Source organism: Hyperolius riggenbachi, chromosome 5, assembly GCF_040937935.1.
Source record: "Hyperolius riggenbachi isolate aHypRig1 chromosome 5, aHypRig1.pri, whole genome shotgun sequence".
Lineage (NCBI taxonomy): Eukaryota > Metazoa > Chordata > Amphibia > Anura > Hyperoliidae > Hyperolius > Hyperolius riggenbachi.
In genome coordinates, this window is record NC_090650.1 from 142,045,571 (window position 1) to 142,064,573 (window position 19,003).

The following is a 19,003-nucleotide window of genomic DNA, read 5'->3' on the forward strand; positions in this document are numbered from 1 at the left end:
TTGGTCAGTACTGATCAATGTAATTCTTATGGATTTCCAGGATATATTCTGACCTATAAAGATCCGGGCTGTAAACAGAATAACATTTTTGTTTTGTTTTTATAAAGATCCCACAACCCATCATGACAATTATAGGAAGGGATTGTTATGTGGTTGTGTGAGTTTGAGGCAGTGAGGTGTATATGGTCTGGTGTTGTGTATCCTGTATAAAGCGATTTTGAAAAACAGCATAATTTCTGTATTAGTTTTAGAGCCAGCAAACCAAATTCATGTAGGTTATGATCTTCCTATTTAAAGAGTAAGGCAAAAAGTGCCTTGCCTTGATCACCAAAATGCCCAGAAACAGCCCCCACTCACATGCAGCCATTATGTGTCTCTATCACACTCTAAATTTGCATCTTATTATAATAACATCCAGAAAACATGCCATCCATTATATGTATCACTATTAATTCAAATACTATTAGACATTCACCCAATTAAATTTGCTGTGACTTATGTGCCACCATTAACCACTTGCCGACCGCCCCCAGCCGATGGGCGGCGGCAAAGACTGGGCCCAAACGACCGCAATACGCCCATCGGCGGGGGCGGCTGCGGGAGTGGCTATGCGGCGATCGCGTCATTCGTGACGCGATCAGCCGCCGGGGACTGGCTCCGCCCACCGCTCGTAGTAACCCGCCGGCCGTTCGGAAGCGCCGGCGGGTTACTAGCACCCAGATCGCCGCATTTACATTGTATAATAGGCTTTGTAATGTATACAAAGCCTATTATACTGGCTGCCTCCTGCCCTGGTGGTCCCAGTGTCCGAGGGACCACCAGGGCAGGCTGCAGCCACCCTAGTCTGCACCCAAGCACACTGATTTCCCTCCCCCTGCCCCCTGATCGCCCACAGCACCCCTCAGACCCCCCCCCCTGCCCACCCCCCAGACCACTGTTTGCACCCAGTCACCCCCCTAATCACCCATCAATCACTCTCTGTCACTATCTGTCAACGCTATTTTTTTTATCCCCCCTCCCCCCTGCCCACTGCCCCCTCCTGATCACCCCCCACCCCTTAGATTCTCCCCAGACCCCCCCCAGACCCCCCCCCGTGTACTGTATGCATCTATCCCCCCTGATCACCTGTCAATCACCCGTCAATCACCCCCTGTCACTGCTACCCATCAATCAGCCCCTAACCTGCCCCTTGCGGGCAATCTGATCACCCACCCACACCAATAGATCGCCCGCAGATCCGACATCAGATCACCTCCCAAATCCATTGTTTACATCTATTCTCTCCTCTAAACACCCACTAATTACCCATCAATCACCTATCAATCACCCCCTATCACCACCTGTCACTGTTACCCATCAGATTAGACCCTAATCTACCCCTTGCGGGCACCCAATCACCCGCCCACACACTCAGATTGCCCTCAGACCCCCCTTTATCAATTCGCCAGTGCAATATTTACATCTGTTTTTCCCTGTAATAACCCACTGATCACCTGTCAATCACCCATCAATCACCCCCTGTCACTGCCACCCATCAATCAGCCCCTAACCTGCCCCTTGCGGGCAATCTGATCACCCACCCACACCAATAGATCGCCCGCAGATCCGACATCAGATCACCTCCCAAGTGCAGTGTTTACATCTCTTCTCTCCTCTAAACACCCACTAATTACCCATCAATCACCCCCTATCACCACCTGTCACGGTTACCCATCAGATTAGACCCTAATCTGCCCCTTGCGGGCACCCAATCACCCGCCCACACCTCAGAACGTCCTCAGACCCCAGCCATGATCACCTCGCTAGTGCATTGCTTGCATCTATTTCCCCCCTCTAATCACACCTTGAGACACCCATCAATCACCTCCTGTCACCCCCTAGCACACCTACCCATCAGATCAGGCCCTAATTTGCCCCGTGTGGGCTCCTGATCACTCGGCCAAACCCTCAGGTCCCCCTCAGACCCCCTTCCGATCACCTCCCCAGTGCATTGATTGCATCTATTTTCCCCTCTAACCGCCCCCTGAGACACCCATCAATCACCTCCTGTCACCCCCCTAGCACTCCTATCCATCAGATCAGGCCCAAAACATCCTGTCATCTAAGAGGCCACCCTGCTTATGACCGGTTCCACAAAATTTGCCCCCTCATAGACCACCTGTCATCAAAATTTGCAGATGCTTATACCCCTGAACAGTCATTTTGAGACATTTGGTTTCCAGACTACTCACGGTTTTGGGCCCGTAAAATGCCAGGGCAGTATAGGAACCCCACAAGTGACCCCATTTTAGAAAGAAGACACCCCAAGGTATTCTGTTAGGTGTATGATGAGTTCATAGAAGATTTTATTTTTTGTCAAAAGTTAGCGGAAATTAGATTTTTATTGTTTTTTTCACAAAGTGTCATTTTTCACTAACTTGTGACAAAAAATAAAATCTTCTATAAACTCACCATACCCCTAACGGAATACCTTGGGGTGTCTTCTTTCTAAAATGGGGTCACTTGTGGGGTTCCTATACTGCCCTGGCATTTTAGGGGCCCTAAACCGTGAGGAGTAGTCTAGAAAACAAATGCCTCAAAATGACCTGTGAATAGGACGTTGGGCCCCTTAGCGCACCTAGGCTGCAAAAAAGTGTCACACATGTGGTATCGCCATACTCAGGAGAAGTAGTATAATGTGTTTTGTGGTGTATTTTTACACATACCCATGCTGGGTGGGAGAAATCTCTCTGTAAATGGACAATTGTGTGTAAAAAAAAATCAAAAATGTGTCATTTACAGAGATATTTCTCCCACCCAGCATGGTTATATGTAAAAATACACCACAAAACACATTATACTACTTCTTCTGAGTACGGCGATACCACATGTGTGACACTTTTTTGCAGCCTAACTGTGCTAAGGGGCCCAAAGTCCAATGAGTACCTTTAGGATTTCACAGGTCATTTTGAGACATTTGGGTTCAAGACTACTCCTCACGGTTTAGGGCCCCTAAAATGCCAGGGCAGTATAGGAACCCCACAAGTGACCCCATTTTAGAAAGAAGACACACCAAGGTATTCTATTAGGTGTATGATGAGTTCATAGAAGATTTTATTTTTTGTCACAAGTTAGCGGAAATTGAAATGTATTGGTTTTTTTTTCACAAAGTGTCATTTTCCGCTAACTTGTGACAAAAAAAAAATCTTCTATGAACTCACCATACTCCTAACAGAATACCTTGGGGTGTCTTCTTTCTAAAATGGGGTCACTTGTGGGGTTCCTATACTGCCCTGGCATTTTAGGGGCCCTAAACCGTGAGCAGTAGTCTAGAATCCAAATGCCTCAAAATGACCTGTGAATAGGACGTTAGGCCCCTTAGCGCACCTAGGTTGCAAAAAAGTGTCACACACGTACTCAGAAGAAGTAGTATATTGTGTTTTGGGGTGTATTTTTACACATACCCATGCTGGGTGGGAGAAATATCTCTGTAAAAGGACAATTGTGTGTAAAAAAATCAAACAATTGTCATTTACAGAGATATTTCTCCCACCAAGCATGGGTATGTGTAAAAATACACCCCAAAACACATTATACTACTTCTCCTGAGTACGGCGGTACCACATGTGTGGCACTTTTTTGCACCCTAAGTGCGCTAAGAGGCCCAAAGTCCAATGAGTACCTTTAGGATTTCACAGGTCATTTTGCGACATTTGGTTTCAAGACTACTCCTCACGGTTTAGGGCCCCTAAAATGCCAGGGCAGTATAGGAACCCCACAAATGACCCCATTTTAGAAAGAAGACACCCCAAGGTATTCCGTTAGGAGTATGGTGAGTTCATAGAAGATTTTATTTTTTGTCACAAGTTAGCGGAAAATGACACTTTGTGAAAAAAAAACAATTAAAATCAATTTCCGCTAACTTGTGACAAAAAAAAAAATCTTCTATGAACTCACCATCCTCCTAACGGAATACCTTGGGGTGTCTTCTTTCTAAAATGGGGTAATTTGTGGGGTTCCTATACTGTCCTGGCATTTTAGGGGCCCTAAACCGTGAGGAGTAGTCTTGAAACCAAATGTCGCAAAATGACCTGTGAAATCCTAAAGGTACTCATTGAACTTTGGGCCCCTTAGCGCAGTTAGGGTGCAAAAAAGTGCCACACATGTGGTATCGCCGTACTCAGGAGAAATAGTATAATGTGTTTTGGGGTGTATTTTTCCACATACCCATGCTGAGTGGGAGAAATATCTCTATAAATAGACAATTGTGTGTAAAAAAAATAAAACAATTGTCATTTATGGAGATATTTCTCCCACCCAGCATGGGTATGTGTAAAAATACACCCCAAAACACATTATACTACTTCTCCTGAGTACGGCAATACCACATGTGTGGCACTTTTTTGCAGCCTAACTGCGCTAAGGGGCCAAAAGTCCAATGAGCATCTTTAGGCTTTACAGGGGTGCTTACAATTAGGCACCCCCCAAAATGCCAGGACAGTGAACACACCCCACAAATGACCCCATTTTGGAAAGTAGACACTTCAAGGTATTCAGAGAGGAGCATAGTGAGTCCGTGGCAGATTTCATTTTTTTTTGTCGCAAGTTAGAAGAAATGGAAACTTTTTTTTTTCTTTTTTTTTGTCAGAAAGTGTCATTTTCCGCTAACTTGTGACAAAAAATAAAATCTTCTATGAACTCACCATGCCTCTCACTGAATACTTTGGGATGTCTTCTTTCCAAAATGGGGTCATTTGGGGGGTATTTGTACTATCCTGGAATTTTAGCCCCTCATGAAACCTGACAGGTGCGCAGAAAAGTCAGAGATGCTTGAAAATGGGAAAATTCACTTTTGGCACCATAGTTTGTAAACGCTATAACTTTTACCCAATCCAATAAATATACACTGAATGGTTTTTTTTTTATCAAAGACATGTAGCAGAATAACTTTTGCGCTCAAATGTATAGGAAATTTTACTTTATTTGAAAAATGTCAGCACAGCAAGTTAAAAAAGTCATTTTTTTGCCAAAATTCATGTATTTTTTGATGAATATAATAAAAACTAAAACCCGCAGCAGCAATCAAATAGCAGCAAAAGAAAGCTGTATTAGTGACAAGAAAAGGAGGTAAAATTCCTTTAGGTGGTAGGTTGTATGACCGAGCAATAAACCGTGAAAGCTGCAGTGGTCTGAATGGAGATAAAGGCTCTGGTCCTTAAGGGGCGAAAAGACTGTGGTCCTCAAGTGGTTAAAAGACCTCCTCTATTAGAATTGCAGGCCTGCAAATGCCCCCTTACATGTCCGGGTCGTCACCTACTGTATCCCCTGCAAATTTTAGCAGTCAGGTGAGCTTTATAAGCATATAGCCCTGCTCTATTCTGGTGATTGCCTTGCAGCTTCTGAGTTCATGTGTGAGCTCCAGTGCAGTTGAGTCAGTTACATGATGGAGTCACATGGATTACACAATTATACAGGATCTTGTGTAAGAAGCAGCTGCGGGTAATTCGTTAGAGCAGGTAAACAGTCTTATGCCACTCACTTGCCAGCCCAAACTCTGCAGGACTGCCTAGGGGAATGACTTCTACCTGGATGATGACATCTCTATATGGTGATTAACTCCATACACAAGGAACTCGCTTACTTCTCCACAGCGAAACACACTATAGTTCTTTTTATAGTTACAAAATTGGGTAGCCTTTCCTTTATCCACAGACAGACGGACTGATGAGGTGATGGTTAGAATCTATTTTTACTCACCTGGGGCTTCTTCCAGCCCCGGGCAGCCATTTCAGTTCCTTGCCGCAGCACTGGTCCTCCTCAGTGTCCCACTGGCCGCCTGTAAAGAACGGCGACCCGGCGGCAGGTCGGCGCTGCTGCAGTAGTAGTATGTAGGCGCAGTCCACTCCAGGTGAAGTGGATGTGCCAGATGACGTGGACCTGCCACTGGGACACCGAGGAGGACCAGAGCTGTGGCGAGGAACTGAAATTGTTGCTGGGTGCTGGAAGATGCCCCAGGTAAGTAAAAATAGATTGTAATCGTTGCCTCCTGAGAAGAAAATTGTATCTGCACTGCTCATTTTGGGACTTGTGGACAGCTCCACCACATATGGCAATACAAACTTGTTGATTGAAAAAAAATTATCAGCAGTGGATTGCTGGGGGATAAATGAACAAAAAAAAAAGTATATTGAGAGGTTAGGAATAGACATCGATAAGTAGGGCTGTTTACATGGATCAGTTATGTTAGATATGGGGGGGTCAATAAAGGAAACCTAAAGTGAGAGTAATATGCAATAAAGGAAACCTAAAGTGAGAGTAATATGAAGGCTGGCATATTTACAGGTTCTTCTAAAAAAAAATTAGCATATTGTGATAAAGTTCATTATTTCCTGTAATGTACTGATAAACATTAGACTTTCATATATTTTAGATTCATTACACACAACTGAAGTAGTTCAAGCCTTTTATTGTTTTAATATTGATGATTTTGGCATACAGCTCATGAAAACCCCAAATTCCTATCTCAAAAAATTAGCATATTTCATCCGACCAATAAAAGAAAAGTGTTTTTAAAACAAAAAGAATCAACCTTCAAATAATTATGTTCAGTTATGCACTCAATACTTGGTCGGGAATCCTTTTGCAGAAATGACTGCTTCAATGCGGCGTGGCATGGAGGCAATCAGCCTGTGGCACTGCTCAGGTGTTATGGAGGCCCAGGATGCTTCGATAGCGGCCTTAATCTCATCCAGAGTGTTGGGTCTTACGTCTCTTAACTTTCTCTTCACAATATCCCACAGATTCTCTATGGCGTTCAGGTCAGGAGAGTTGGCAGGCCAATTGAGCACAGTAATACCATGGTCAGTAAACCATTTACCAGTGGTTTTGGCACTGTGAGCAGGTGCCAGGTTGTGCTGAAAAATGAAATCTTCATCTCCATAAAGCTTTTCAGCAGATGGAAGCATGAAGTGCTCAAAAATCTCCTGATAGCTAGCTGCATTGACCCTGCCCTTGATGAAACACAGTGGACCAACACCAGCAGCTGACATGGCACCCCAGACCATCACTGACTGTGGGTACTTGACACTGGACTTCAGGCATTTTGGCATTTCCCTCTCCCCAGTCTTCCTCCTGACTCTGGCACCTTGATTTACGAATGACATGAAAAAGTTGCTTTCATCCGAAAAAAGTACTTTGGACCACTGAGCAACAGTCCAGTGCTGCTTCTCTGTAGCCCAGGTCAGGCGCTTCTGCCGCTGTTTCTGGTTCAAAAGTGGCTTGACCTGGGGAATGCGGCACCTGTAGCCCATTTCCTGCACACGCCTGTACACGGTGGCTCTGGATGTTTCTACTCCTGACTCAGTTCACTGCTTCCGCAGTTCCCCCAAGGTCTGGAATCGGTCCTTCTCCACAATCTTCCTCAGGGTCTGGTCAACTCTTCTCGTTGTGCAGCGCTTTCTGCCACACTTTTTCCTTCTGCCACACTTTTTCCTTCCGCAACAAGTTCAAAAAATGACTGGGTCTCCACCTGGATAAATGCAGTATCGCTGAACTTTCTTTATTGCACCATAGTAATAAAAAACACAGTGTTTTTTTATTACTATGGTGCAATAAAGAAAGTTCAGCGATACTGCATTTATCCAGGTGGAGACCCAGTCATTTTTTGAACTTGTTGCTGCTGATCGTTACACCCTTAAGGATCCGGGTGTGGACTGGTTGACTCCCTGGTCCCCTTCATATTGTCCAGTTGAGCTCTGGAGACCGTTTGCTACTACTACACTTTTTCCTTCCCACAGACTTCCCACTGAGGTGCCTTGATACAGCACTCTGGGAACAGCCTATTCGTTCAGAAATGTCTTTCTGTGTCTTACTCTCTTGCTTGAGAGTGTCAATGATGGCCTTCTGGACAGCAGTAAGGTCGGCAGTCTTACCCATAATTACGGTTTTGAGTAATGAACCAGGCTGGGAGTTTTTAAAAGCCTCAGGAATCTTTTGCAGGTGTTTAGAGTTAATTAGTTGATTCAGATGATTAGGTTAATAGCTCGTTTAGGCTGCTTACACACAGGGACGTTACAGGAGCACGTTAGTGCAGCCTGTAACGCTCCCCCAACGTACAGCAATGTAACACAAGTGGGCTGTTCACACTGCCCACGTAGCGTTACATGTAACCCTGCACGTTCTTCCGGAAGTGCAGCATGCTACGGCGTTACAGCGGCTTAAGCCGCGTTAGACCGTTTGCACATGCTCAGTCATGTTGGGGAGGAGCGGAGAGCGGCCAGGCACATGGCTAATTAATATTCACTGCACATTGTGACGTGCAATGTTTACTTCCTGGAGCGCCGCTCTGTGCGGCGATTGGCCGGCGGGACCACGTGATGCCGCATGCGTCCAAGAGTACGCATCACGGACGCCAGAGTGAGCTGCACATCGCGGCTCACTCTGACGTCCACATCGAAGAGCACCAGGCCTTGCGTTAGGTGCACGTTATGCGACCTTAACGTAGCACCTAACGCAACGTCTTGGTGTGCAAGTAGCCTTAGAGAACCTTTTTTTTTATGATATGCTATGTTTTTGAGATATAAATTTAGAGTTTTCATGAGCTGTATGCCAAAATCATCAATATTAAAACAATAAAAGGCTTGAACTACTTCAGTTGTGTGTAATGAATCTAAACTATATGAAAGTCTAATGTTTATCAGTACATTACAGAAAATAATGAACTTTATCACAATATGCAAATTTTTTGAGAAGGACTTGTATTTCTTTTTAAACAATACCAGTTGCCTGGCAATCCTGCTAATCTCTTTGGATGCAGTTGTGTCTGAATCACATACCTGAAACAAGCATGTGGCAAATCCTGTCAGACATCAGTCAGAACATCTGATCTGCAGGCTTGTTATGAGTCTGTGGCTAACAGCATTAGAGGCAGAGGATCAGCAGGACAGCAAGGCAATGTGCATTGTTTAAAAGGAAATTAATATGTCAGCCTCCATATCCCTCTCTCTTCAGGTTCATTTTAAGGAGGAGATGGTAGTTAGGGAGTCGGAAAGGGAGATTAGGTTGGGGAATGATGAGAGGGGTGGATGCCATGTCTTCTAACAAACATTAGCTTGATAGTTAAGGCACTTCCCAAAAGTGATCTGTCTGCTTTGGCTTTAGCGTCAAAGTAGACAGATCACTTCGCTGACTGGCTGGTTTGGCCTACTGATCTTTTTGGCTCCAGAGGCATCAGAATCCCACCACTGAGGCAAGCATACGGCTAGTGTAGTCAAACTGTAATCAGAGCACCTGATCTGCATTCTGGGTCAGCTGTTAAAAGTATTACAGGGGGGGCGGAGCCAGCAATGGAAGGGTGAAGACGTGTGCTTGCTGAGCTCCCGGGCCCGCATGTCGTGTTAGCTGGCTTATAGACATCAACCCCCGTTACTTTGGTGATTAAGTGGCATGGAAAAGGAGAAGAAGGGCAAAACTAAAGATCGCCAACACCAGACCCCTTCTCAGAGACCGGTAACCCGGTATTTCCAGAAGCTTGCTCCTGGCAAGGAGGTATCCAAGATGGCGGACCCGTCCTCTCCCGCTTCACAGGCCTCCCCTGATGGCAGCGTCTGCTCCACGCCAGTAAACGGACTGGAAGAAATATGGAGATATCTGCGAAGCTTACCTACGAAGCATGATCTGGATGAGCAGACAGAGCGGATCGTTTCATCTACGAAGGCAGAAACTGCAGTAATCCGCTCCGACATCAATGGCCTTTCAGACCGCGTGTCCTCTGCAGAAGCAGATATCGTACAGCTCCGAGCCGAAATAGCGACACTTAGAGCCGACGGCGAGAAGCATCGCTCGTCCTCTCTGATGATCCGTGCACAGATGGAGGATATGCAGAACAGAGGCCGCCGGAACAATATCAGGGTCCGCGGCCTACCTGAGTCCGTCCAAACGGACGCCATCTTGCCTACCCTACGCACCATTTTCAACAGCTTGCTTAACCGCCCGGCAGACCAGAAACTCAAGTTTGATCGAGCGCATAGAGCCCTGCGGGCTGTGCCTTCTCTCCAAGACCAACCGCGGGATGTCATTTGTCGCTTACACAACTATACCGACAACGAGGACAACATGCGAGCAGCTAGGGACAAGGGCTCACCGACATGGGAAGGCTCCGTGGTTTCGCTATATCAAGACCTAGCGCCTTCTACACTTATTCAGCGCCGGGCCCTCCGACCTTTACTTCAGGCCATGCAGAACTCTGGGGTGAAATACACTGGGGCTTCCCGTTTCAGCTGGTGGGCCAAAAGGGATCTACCGCCAGCATACTACGCCAGCCTAGGGACCTTACCTCCTTCACAAGGGAGCTCTCTCTACCCACGGTCGAGCTGCCGGACTGGGACCCGGATGCGGCATACTCGGGCCGCCCGCAGAAGCAGAAGAAGATGGCCTAAGCCGGGCGGTTCCGTGAGTACTGTTTAAGCTGTGTTGATCGTATTCCCCCTGGTAACCCCCAGTCTTGCCCTACCCCACTACGGATTTACCCTTCTTCTAGAAACTCTATGTCAAGTCACTGGTGCCGCATAGAGGAACTGTCTGCCTGCAAGTTTTTAGGTGATCCCACCAGGACAGTGCCTGCCTGAGGCCTAAGGCCGCGGACCGCACCCTGTGTTTTCTTTGGATGATTTCCCCTACCCCCTGGCTCCCCTGCTCACATCCGATGATAGCCTGCCGCGTTTCCCTCCCATCAAATGCTTACACTCACTCCATTGTATATGGGAACTTTGTCGGCTAAATGCAGTATAGGGGACAACCTATTCATTGGAGCCTGTACTTTGAGATGCAATTTTTATTTAATGTTATACATTATCACTGTACCCCCTATGGGGGTTGCTTACTTGGCTTGGGGAATGCGGTTAGAGGGCTTAGGGGGCGGGGGAGGCGGGGGATAGCATCTGCAAGGTATTGTGTTTTTCGCAGGTCCCACTTAATCGGTTACGGGGACGGTGGTTGGCGGGCAGAATAAGGATGTTATGGTCACGATGGGACTGACTGGTTAGATGGGCCTGTCTTCTCCTCTCATTTTGCTTTCCTTGCGGGGAGGTGGCGTGAGCCATTAATAACTTACGGAGTGAAATGCTTTATTTGCACTTGGCTTGGGCCCCCTCCCCGGGTAGCGGGATCGGAGTGGATGTGGGGATTTTCAGGTTCATGGTTTTGGGGGTGGTGGGGGATTGGAGGGGGCAACTCTCAGGGAGTACTCTAACTGTTATGTCTAATTTTGGCAATTACCGAAAAAGCATGAAGCTGTTTACATGTCACGGTATTAGTTATGGGTTGATGTCTTTATTAAGGTTATGTTCAGATTGACGTGCGGTTACCCGGGGGCTGGGAGGCCTATTGCTCCTTTGTTGCGGGCTTCCTACCCCTGGGCGACTCGCCAAGTAAAGACGAGGGATAACACGTATATCCCTTGGTCAGGAGTCTCATCTCAGGTTTGGACCAAAGTCCGTTCGGTCAATTCAGGTAATATGTTACATATTCTTGTATCTTTGTATAGCGTTGCGTGGTTTCTTACACGCTCTCTAAATGTCTTCTCTTCCTCTTCCTTAACCTCTATTATTTTTTTATCTTCTACTACTGTTGTATGGATCGTGTGTCTGCTCCCTGGGTGCCCATTTTCTGCAATCATTCCAGCAATCACTTAAATTGTTTTCTCTCAACGCCAAGGGGTTGAATGTGCCAGAAAAAAGATCTGCCTTGTTGCACTTATGTCATAAAGAACGTGCCAATATAGTATGTCTACAGGAGACGCACTTTAAGGGACCATCAGTACCAAAACTATTTAATAGATATTATAACACCTCCTACTTTAGCTCCCCCCAGGATTCCAAAACTAAAGGGACAGCAATCCTTTTCTCAAGAGATACCCCCTTTTTACTGATAGATCAATATCAGGACCCTCAGGGCCGATTTAACATTGTTAAAGGCACAATAGGCACTCAGAAAGTTACTGTTGGCTCGTTTTATGCTCCTAATGTGCAACAGGTCAGGTTCTTTCAAACTTTTTTGGATAAAGTAAGCTCATTTGCTGAGGGCAGCATAATGCTGGGGGGTGACCTTAACCTTACCTTGGATCCGGAGATTGACTCCTCCTCTAAGAAGTCCCCGATTTCCCACAAATTGCTTTGTAAGTGCAAGTCCCTACTTCGTTCCTTGCAATTGGTGGATGTATGGAGGCTTTTAAACCCTTCGGTGAACGATTACACTTTTTACTCCTTCCCTCATAACTCTTACACAAGAATCGATTATATATTTGTGTCACACGATTTGCTCTCGGCCTCTAATGCATCCACCATTGGCAATATACACCTATCGGACCATGCTCCTGTCACAGCATGCTTTAATCTGGGGGGGAATAGACGAAGGCCTGCTTCCTGGCGCCTTAACAACTCTCTTATAGAAGATAAAAAAATCTTCTCCAAAATAAAATCCGAGTTGGAAGAATTTTTTCACATAAATACAACACAGGACTCCTCCCCCATGATTGTGTGGGAAACTCATAAATGCTTTGCTAGGGGACTGTTTATCAGAGAGGGGGCTAGGCGGAAGAGGGAGCGGGATAAGGAAATCGGGGAGGTTTTGTCTAACATTGGGGAGTTGGAACGAAGGCACAAAGGCACGGGATCCACTTCGGTTTTGGATTCATTGACCAGAGAGAGGGAGCGTCTTAGATCATTATTATTTTTCAATGCTAAATATGCCGCGCTGCGATGTCGCCGCACCTTTTACGAATTTGGCAACAAGTGTAGTTCCATTTTAGCTAAATCCCTGAAGGCCCAACAGACTGCTAACTATATCCCACAAATTAAAGATAAGCACTCAAATATACACCACAAGTATGAGGAAATTTCCAAGGTCTTCAGGGACTTTTATGCCGACCTATACAATTTACACCCCAACTTACCTCCATCGACTAGGGAAGCCAAGAGGATTAAAATCTCTGAATATCTGATTCGCTCTGGGATGCCTAAACTCTCTTTAGAGGATATTAAATTACTAGAAGAGCCCTTCTCAGAGGACGAGCTCCTAGTAGCTCTCTCCCAAACTCCCTCTGGCAAAGCTCCTGGACCTGATGGGTTCACACCGGAGTACTACAAACGGTTTAGCTCTATCGTCTCGTCCCATATGCTTCAGGCCTTCAATTCCACCCCTGAACAATCCCCTGGAGGAAATCTATTCTCTAATCACATGCTTGAGTCACATATCTCAGTATTGTTGAAAGAAGGAAAAGATCCCGCTCTCTGCAAAAGCTTCAGACCAATATCTTTGATTAATGTTGATCTGAAGCTCTTTTCAAAAATGCTAGCAAATAGACTGGCCCCCCCTCCTGCCAAAACTGGTTCATCTGGATCAGGTGGGATTCGTACCTGGTCGAGAGGCTAGAGACAACACTATAAAAACCCTGAATATCCTACACTGGGTGAGGTCTCAGTCTACACCAACTTTAATACTTTCTACCGATGCCGAAAAGGCTTTTGATAGGGTGGACTGGGACCTTATTGAGGGCACCCTCAGGTACATTGGCCTGGAAGACGAGATGATGCAGCGTATCCTGGCGCTATATTCCGGTCCCTCAGCAAGGGTTAAGGCGAATGGGGTCCTATCAACTCCCTTCTCTATTAAAAATGGGACGCGCCAGGGATGTCCCCTATCCCCTCTAATTTTTGCACTCTCCCTGGAGCCCTTTCTGTGCATGATCAGAGCGAATCTTGATGTCCAAGGGGTATCCCTCCCTAAGTCTTCCACTAAAGTTGCGGCATACGCGGATGATCTCCTGTTTTACCTAACCAATCCGCATATCTCCTTGCCCAATCTCCTTGCCGAGTTTAAAGTGTATGGGGAAATTTCTAACATGTCAATTAACTACGACAAAAGCGAGGCTCTCGGAATCCTTCTCCCAGGCCCCCTCAGAACCTCCTTGCAGAGTAATTTTCCCTTCAAATGGCCTGGTAGATCCCTGAAGTACCTTGGCATCCAAATTACTCCGAATCCCAGAGATGTGTTCTCTTGTAACTTCCCTTCAGCACTGGACTGTATCAAACAAGACCTGCAGAATTGGAATAAACCTCAGTTCTCCTGGTTTGGCAGGAGTTGCATTATCAAAATGACAATTATGCCACGACTTCTATACATGTTTCAGACAATGCCAATTTTGATCCCCTCTTCTTACTTTAAACAGGTTACCCGGGTTTTTTCTCGGTTCATTTGGAATGGTCACAAACCTAGACTGAAATATTCCATTCAGACCGCCTCTAAAGATCTTGGAGGCATGGCAGTCCCAAACCCCAGATTATACTACCTAGCAGCGACTCTCATTAGGGTTATAGACTGGCACAGGCATGCACCATATAAAAGGTGGGTAGGCATTGAAGAGGAATTAATGGGTAACAAATTATCCCTGTTGGTGTGGTCCAAGCGCTTATGGCCCAATTCTTCACCGGCAACAACACTAATCACCCAAACGCTCAGGGCCTTCTCCAAAATGAGGGAAAAAATATCCATGTCCCCCTGGCCCTCCCCCTTACTACCTATATTAGGTAACCCTGAATTCGCCTTAGGCCAAGGCAGGAACAGCTATCAGGCATGGAGGGCAGACCCCCCCTTAAGGGCTATGCATCTGATTGCAGATGGAGAGTGGGTGGGTCTCGGGGATCTTCAGACATCTCGTAGATCACCAAGCCTAGATTTTTGGAGTTTGCTCCAATTTAAACATTTTACACTATCCCAGGGATCGAGGGTAGATTTTTCTAGACCCCTCTCCACCTTTGAAAAAATATGCTTGGGCGAGGGTCCAATAAGAGGCTCCCTCTCTTTGGTGTACTCTTTGCTAAATGATAGCGAGGAACCGTGTCTAACCCTCAAGGCTCATTGGGAAAGGGACTTGGGCATGACCTTCTCTGATAAACAATGGCATAAGATACTGGTCTTCTCCCATAAATCTTCTATATCTTCTAGGAGCCAGGAGGCAGGATACAAGGTCTTCACTAGGTGGTATTACACCCCCTCTAAGATCCACAAAATGTACCCCTCTTCTTCACCACTCTGTTGGAGGTGTGGATTAGAGGTGGGCACGCTAGTGCATATCTTTTGGTCATGTAATAAGCTAGCGGGATTCTGGGCGGATGTGAGAGAGATTATGCATGTCTTGACAGATTTTCTCCCACCAGACTCTCCGGCATTTTTCCTTTTGCATCACAATCACTGGTCGATACGGAGGTATAAAAAAACACTCACAAGGCATTTAATTAATGCAGCCAAAATTTTAATTGCTAGAAAATGGAAACACGTAGAACCACCGTCCTTACAGGATTGGTTTAGGGAGATTGACTGGATTGAGAAAATGGAGGACCTAACAGCTAGCCTTCATGATAGAAGGGAACAGTTTATGAAAACATGGGTTGGCTGGTTTGAGTTTAAGGAGTCTCCTAGATATCTCACCCTCATGTCCAACTAGGTTCCGGTGCTTAATGAGCCAAAGGGAGCCCCCAAAATATCCTATAGGACTCATAATAATCCTGACACACGGCTCACCTTCCCCGTAGGCGTTGACTCTTTTTGTGGATGGGGGCCCGGGAGCGGATACACTTTCCTGATACTGTTTCTTTCTTTTGGTACTTTTCTTCCTTTCTCTCTCCTTTTTTCTTCTACTTTTACTATTATTTTATTCTTTCATTTTCTATGTGCGCCCTAGACGCTCCCTATCTGATTGATTCCTCATGTATCAATAGAAGAATTGTGGATTGACTTCTTTAAGAGGGGCAGCCTACAAGTAGAATAAGACAAGACGATGCCTGAGAGCTTTTGGATTCCCAGGTGTATGATCCCTCTGGGTCCTGGGTCTCTTTCTGCACTTATATTATGATGCTGAACCTTGTTTGTTTACACTGTCTATAATGCGAGGGCAGACCTCTCTAGTCATCTACTATGTTGATCGGTACTGTAGTCTGTGAGGCGGTAATAGCTTCTCGGCGGCGCTGGTTAGTCGCTGGGAACTGTACCAGTTTTATGCACTGTCCTGGGCACATGTTATGTCCTTATTACTGTCTATTTTCTGTATGTTCCTTTTCTTTCTGTGAAAATTCATAAATAAAGAATCTTTAAAAAAAAAAAAAGTATTACAGGAACTGGATCTGTAGGACAGCCAGGCAAATAGCATTGTTTAAAAGATGTATGTGTTACAAATGTATATAGAAAGCTCCACATCCCTCTCACTACAGGGTCACTTTAAAGAGGAACTCCAGTGAAAATAATGTAGTAAAAAAGTGCTTCATTTTTTACCATAATTATGTATAAATGATTTAGTCAGTGTTTGCTCATTGTAAAATCTTTCCTCTCCCCGATTTACATTCTGACATTTATTACATGGTGACATTTTTACTGTGGGCAGGTTATGTAGCTGCTCCTAGCTGTTTTGGCTGTTAGAGACAGCTGTAAACAGCCATTTCCTGTCTGTGAGCCTTGTTACATTGTAACAAACTGCCAAAAGTACTGCGGTCCCAGAGCTTCTTGTGGGACGTGTTTCAGCACAAAATCAGTCATACAGCGCCCCCGATGGGCTGTTTGTGAAAAGCATTATATTTCTCATGTAAAAGGGGGTATCAGCTACTGATTGGGATAAAGTTCAATTCTAGGTTGGAGTTTCTCTTTAAGGATTTGATTAACAGTGAAAGGCAGGCCAGATTCAGGCCTAGCAGCAGTCAAGACAGGTAAAGAAATGGCTTGTTTTTCATATTTTAACCCATGATTACAGATATTTAATTTAAGAAATGGTACATTTTTGTTTTACGCAAATCATTTTATAATGTAACACGTAAAAAGGCCCGATCACAGCCGCTACCTCCCGCAATGCGCACACATACGCTTTTCGCTTGCTCGTTCCCCACCACTCTCTGAAGTATATGCACACAGGGAGCTGCTTGCTTGGCAGTTGGAAAAAGCTGTTATTTCCCACAATGCAATAAGAACCTCTGTGAACCACAGACAGCAAACTGTCAGGTCCGGCCCTGTGTCCTAACTGCCCTGGCTGCGCACATGCTCAGTACAAAAAAGCCAGGGACACACAACCATTCAGTTGATGACACAGGGACACTTGCATTTTATTGTATAGGACTAGTAGACCCAAGCCCGTTTAAAACCACCGCCGCCAGTGCGCATGCGTGTGCACGCAACCGCCGCATGCTGAGCGCCCGCTCAGAATCAATGATGCCAGCATTTTGAGATTTTGTGCACAATTATTGATAGGGCGTCCTGGAGCTTACCTGCGCATTGCGATTTTTTTGTAATGCACTTTTCTAAACGCTTTTGCAGAGCGATTTGTTTTTTCACTTCCTGACGCAAGTCAGGAAGTGAACTTTTTGACCCGGAAAAGAATAAATACAATTTCCGATCAGTTTCAGCATGAATTCTCTTGGGAATCGGCCTTGTGCGCCTCATACGTCGCACCGACGCTGTGCCCCCTAATGATAAATATCCCTGGTGCCCAGTACAAGGTATACATTTCCTTTCCACTGCCTCCGCAGGCCCCGAACGCACTCTGCTCATCATACACGCGCCACACGTCGTTGCCTAGTAACGTGTCTGATGTCTGATGTCATACGCGTGCCCCTTACTAGGAGACCACGTGGGGCGTGCGTGTTTGGCGAGTGGGATGTACCCGGAGCCTGCGGAGGTGGCAGAGAGGTAATGTATTACATGCACTGGGCACTAGGGGAGACATTTTTCATTGGGGGAGTGTGCCGGGGGTTTCATCCCATTCATCACGAAATTGCACGCCGTTACCGTTGTGCACCCGATCAAGCAAGTCAACCCAACATCTTGCAGCATGCGTGATCGACTATGTGACCTGTTTCGGGACCGAAATTGGTCGCATTGTCGGTCGGGCATGCACTTGGCCGCACTTATTTTCATCTGATTTGATTATAATAATCAGATCAATGGTCGACCGGCTGCCAAGTCGCCTGATGTTCGGCCACCTTAAGAACCATACTACTTTGTTTGTCATGATATGATATATTCAATTTTCAATGTTAATTAATTCTGTCTGTAAATTGACCCCATTCCTGCTTCCATGACTCTACTGCTGCTTATACTATTGTTCATGTATTTCTTTTCATTAAAATCAGTACTGATTTGTTAAAAAAAAAAATCTTTGTTTTCTCTTTCAGTACTCTTCACTGCGAGTTGTACAGCACAGCCGAGAATATGAAAATGCCTTAGCAAGCCTTATTATCATGCTGTCCCCCATGGCACCACACTTGGCTTCAGAACTATGGAAAGGTAGAACATATTAAAACAGTCAATAATTGTATTTAAAGCTTTTTTTTAATATGGGATGATTACAGGGGCACTTCAGCGAAAAACTGTACAATGTAAAATATGTGCAAACATATACAAATAAGAAGTACGTTTCTTCCAGAGTAAAATGAGCCATAAATTGCTTTTTTCCTATGTTGCTGTCACTAACAGTAGGCAGTAGAAATCTGACAGAAGTGACAGGTTTTGTACTAGCCCATCTCTTCATAGGGGATTCTCAGCAAGGCTTTTATTGTTTCTAAAGATATTCCCTAAAAAGGATTTAAAGAATGATGCTGGACAGCTTCCCTGCTCCCTACACAGTTTTTTTGGCAGTTGGACAGAGCAACTGCCATTCACTAAGTGCTTTTGAAAATAAATATATCTCTGAGAATCCCCTATAAAGAGATGGACTAGTTCAAAACCTGTCACTTCTGTCAGATTTCTACAACCTACTGTAAGTGACAGCAACATAGGAGAAAGTAATTTATGGCTCATTTTACTTTTTACTCATTTTACTTTTTACTCATTGTACTTCTTATTTGTAAATGTTTGCACATATTTTAAATGTTACAGTTTTTCGCTGTAGTGCCCCTTTAACCTGTACTTTGTTCCAACTTGTTGATGATTATAAATAGCAGCAGTCACCCTAAGCCTGTTATTTTCCGTATTTTAACTTTTAGTCCTT

The 19,003-nt window shown here is 45.3% G+C and overlaps 1 protein-coding gene across 2 annotated transcripts in view; it reads left to right on the top strand.

Moving 5' to 3' along the window:
- LARS2 (leucyl-tRNA synthetase 2, mitochondrial) overlaps nucleotides 1-19,003 on the top strand; it is a 320,228-nt gene that overhangs the window by 278,954 nt on the left and 22,271 nt on the right. For both annotated transcript variants that reach the window (XM_068236332.1, XM_068236333.1), the window contains exon 19: nucleotides 18,189-18,300. In XM_068236332.1, coding sequence (XP_068092433.1) covers nucleotides 18,189-18,300 — 112 coding nt within the window. The remainder of the gene's footprint in view (nucleotides 1-18,188; nucleotides 18,301-19,003) is intronic.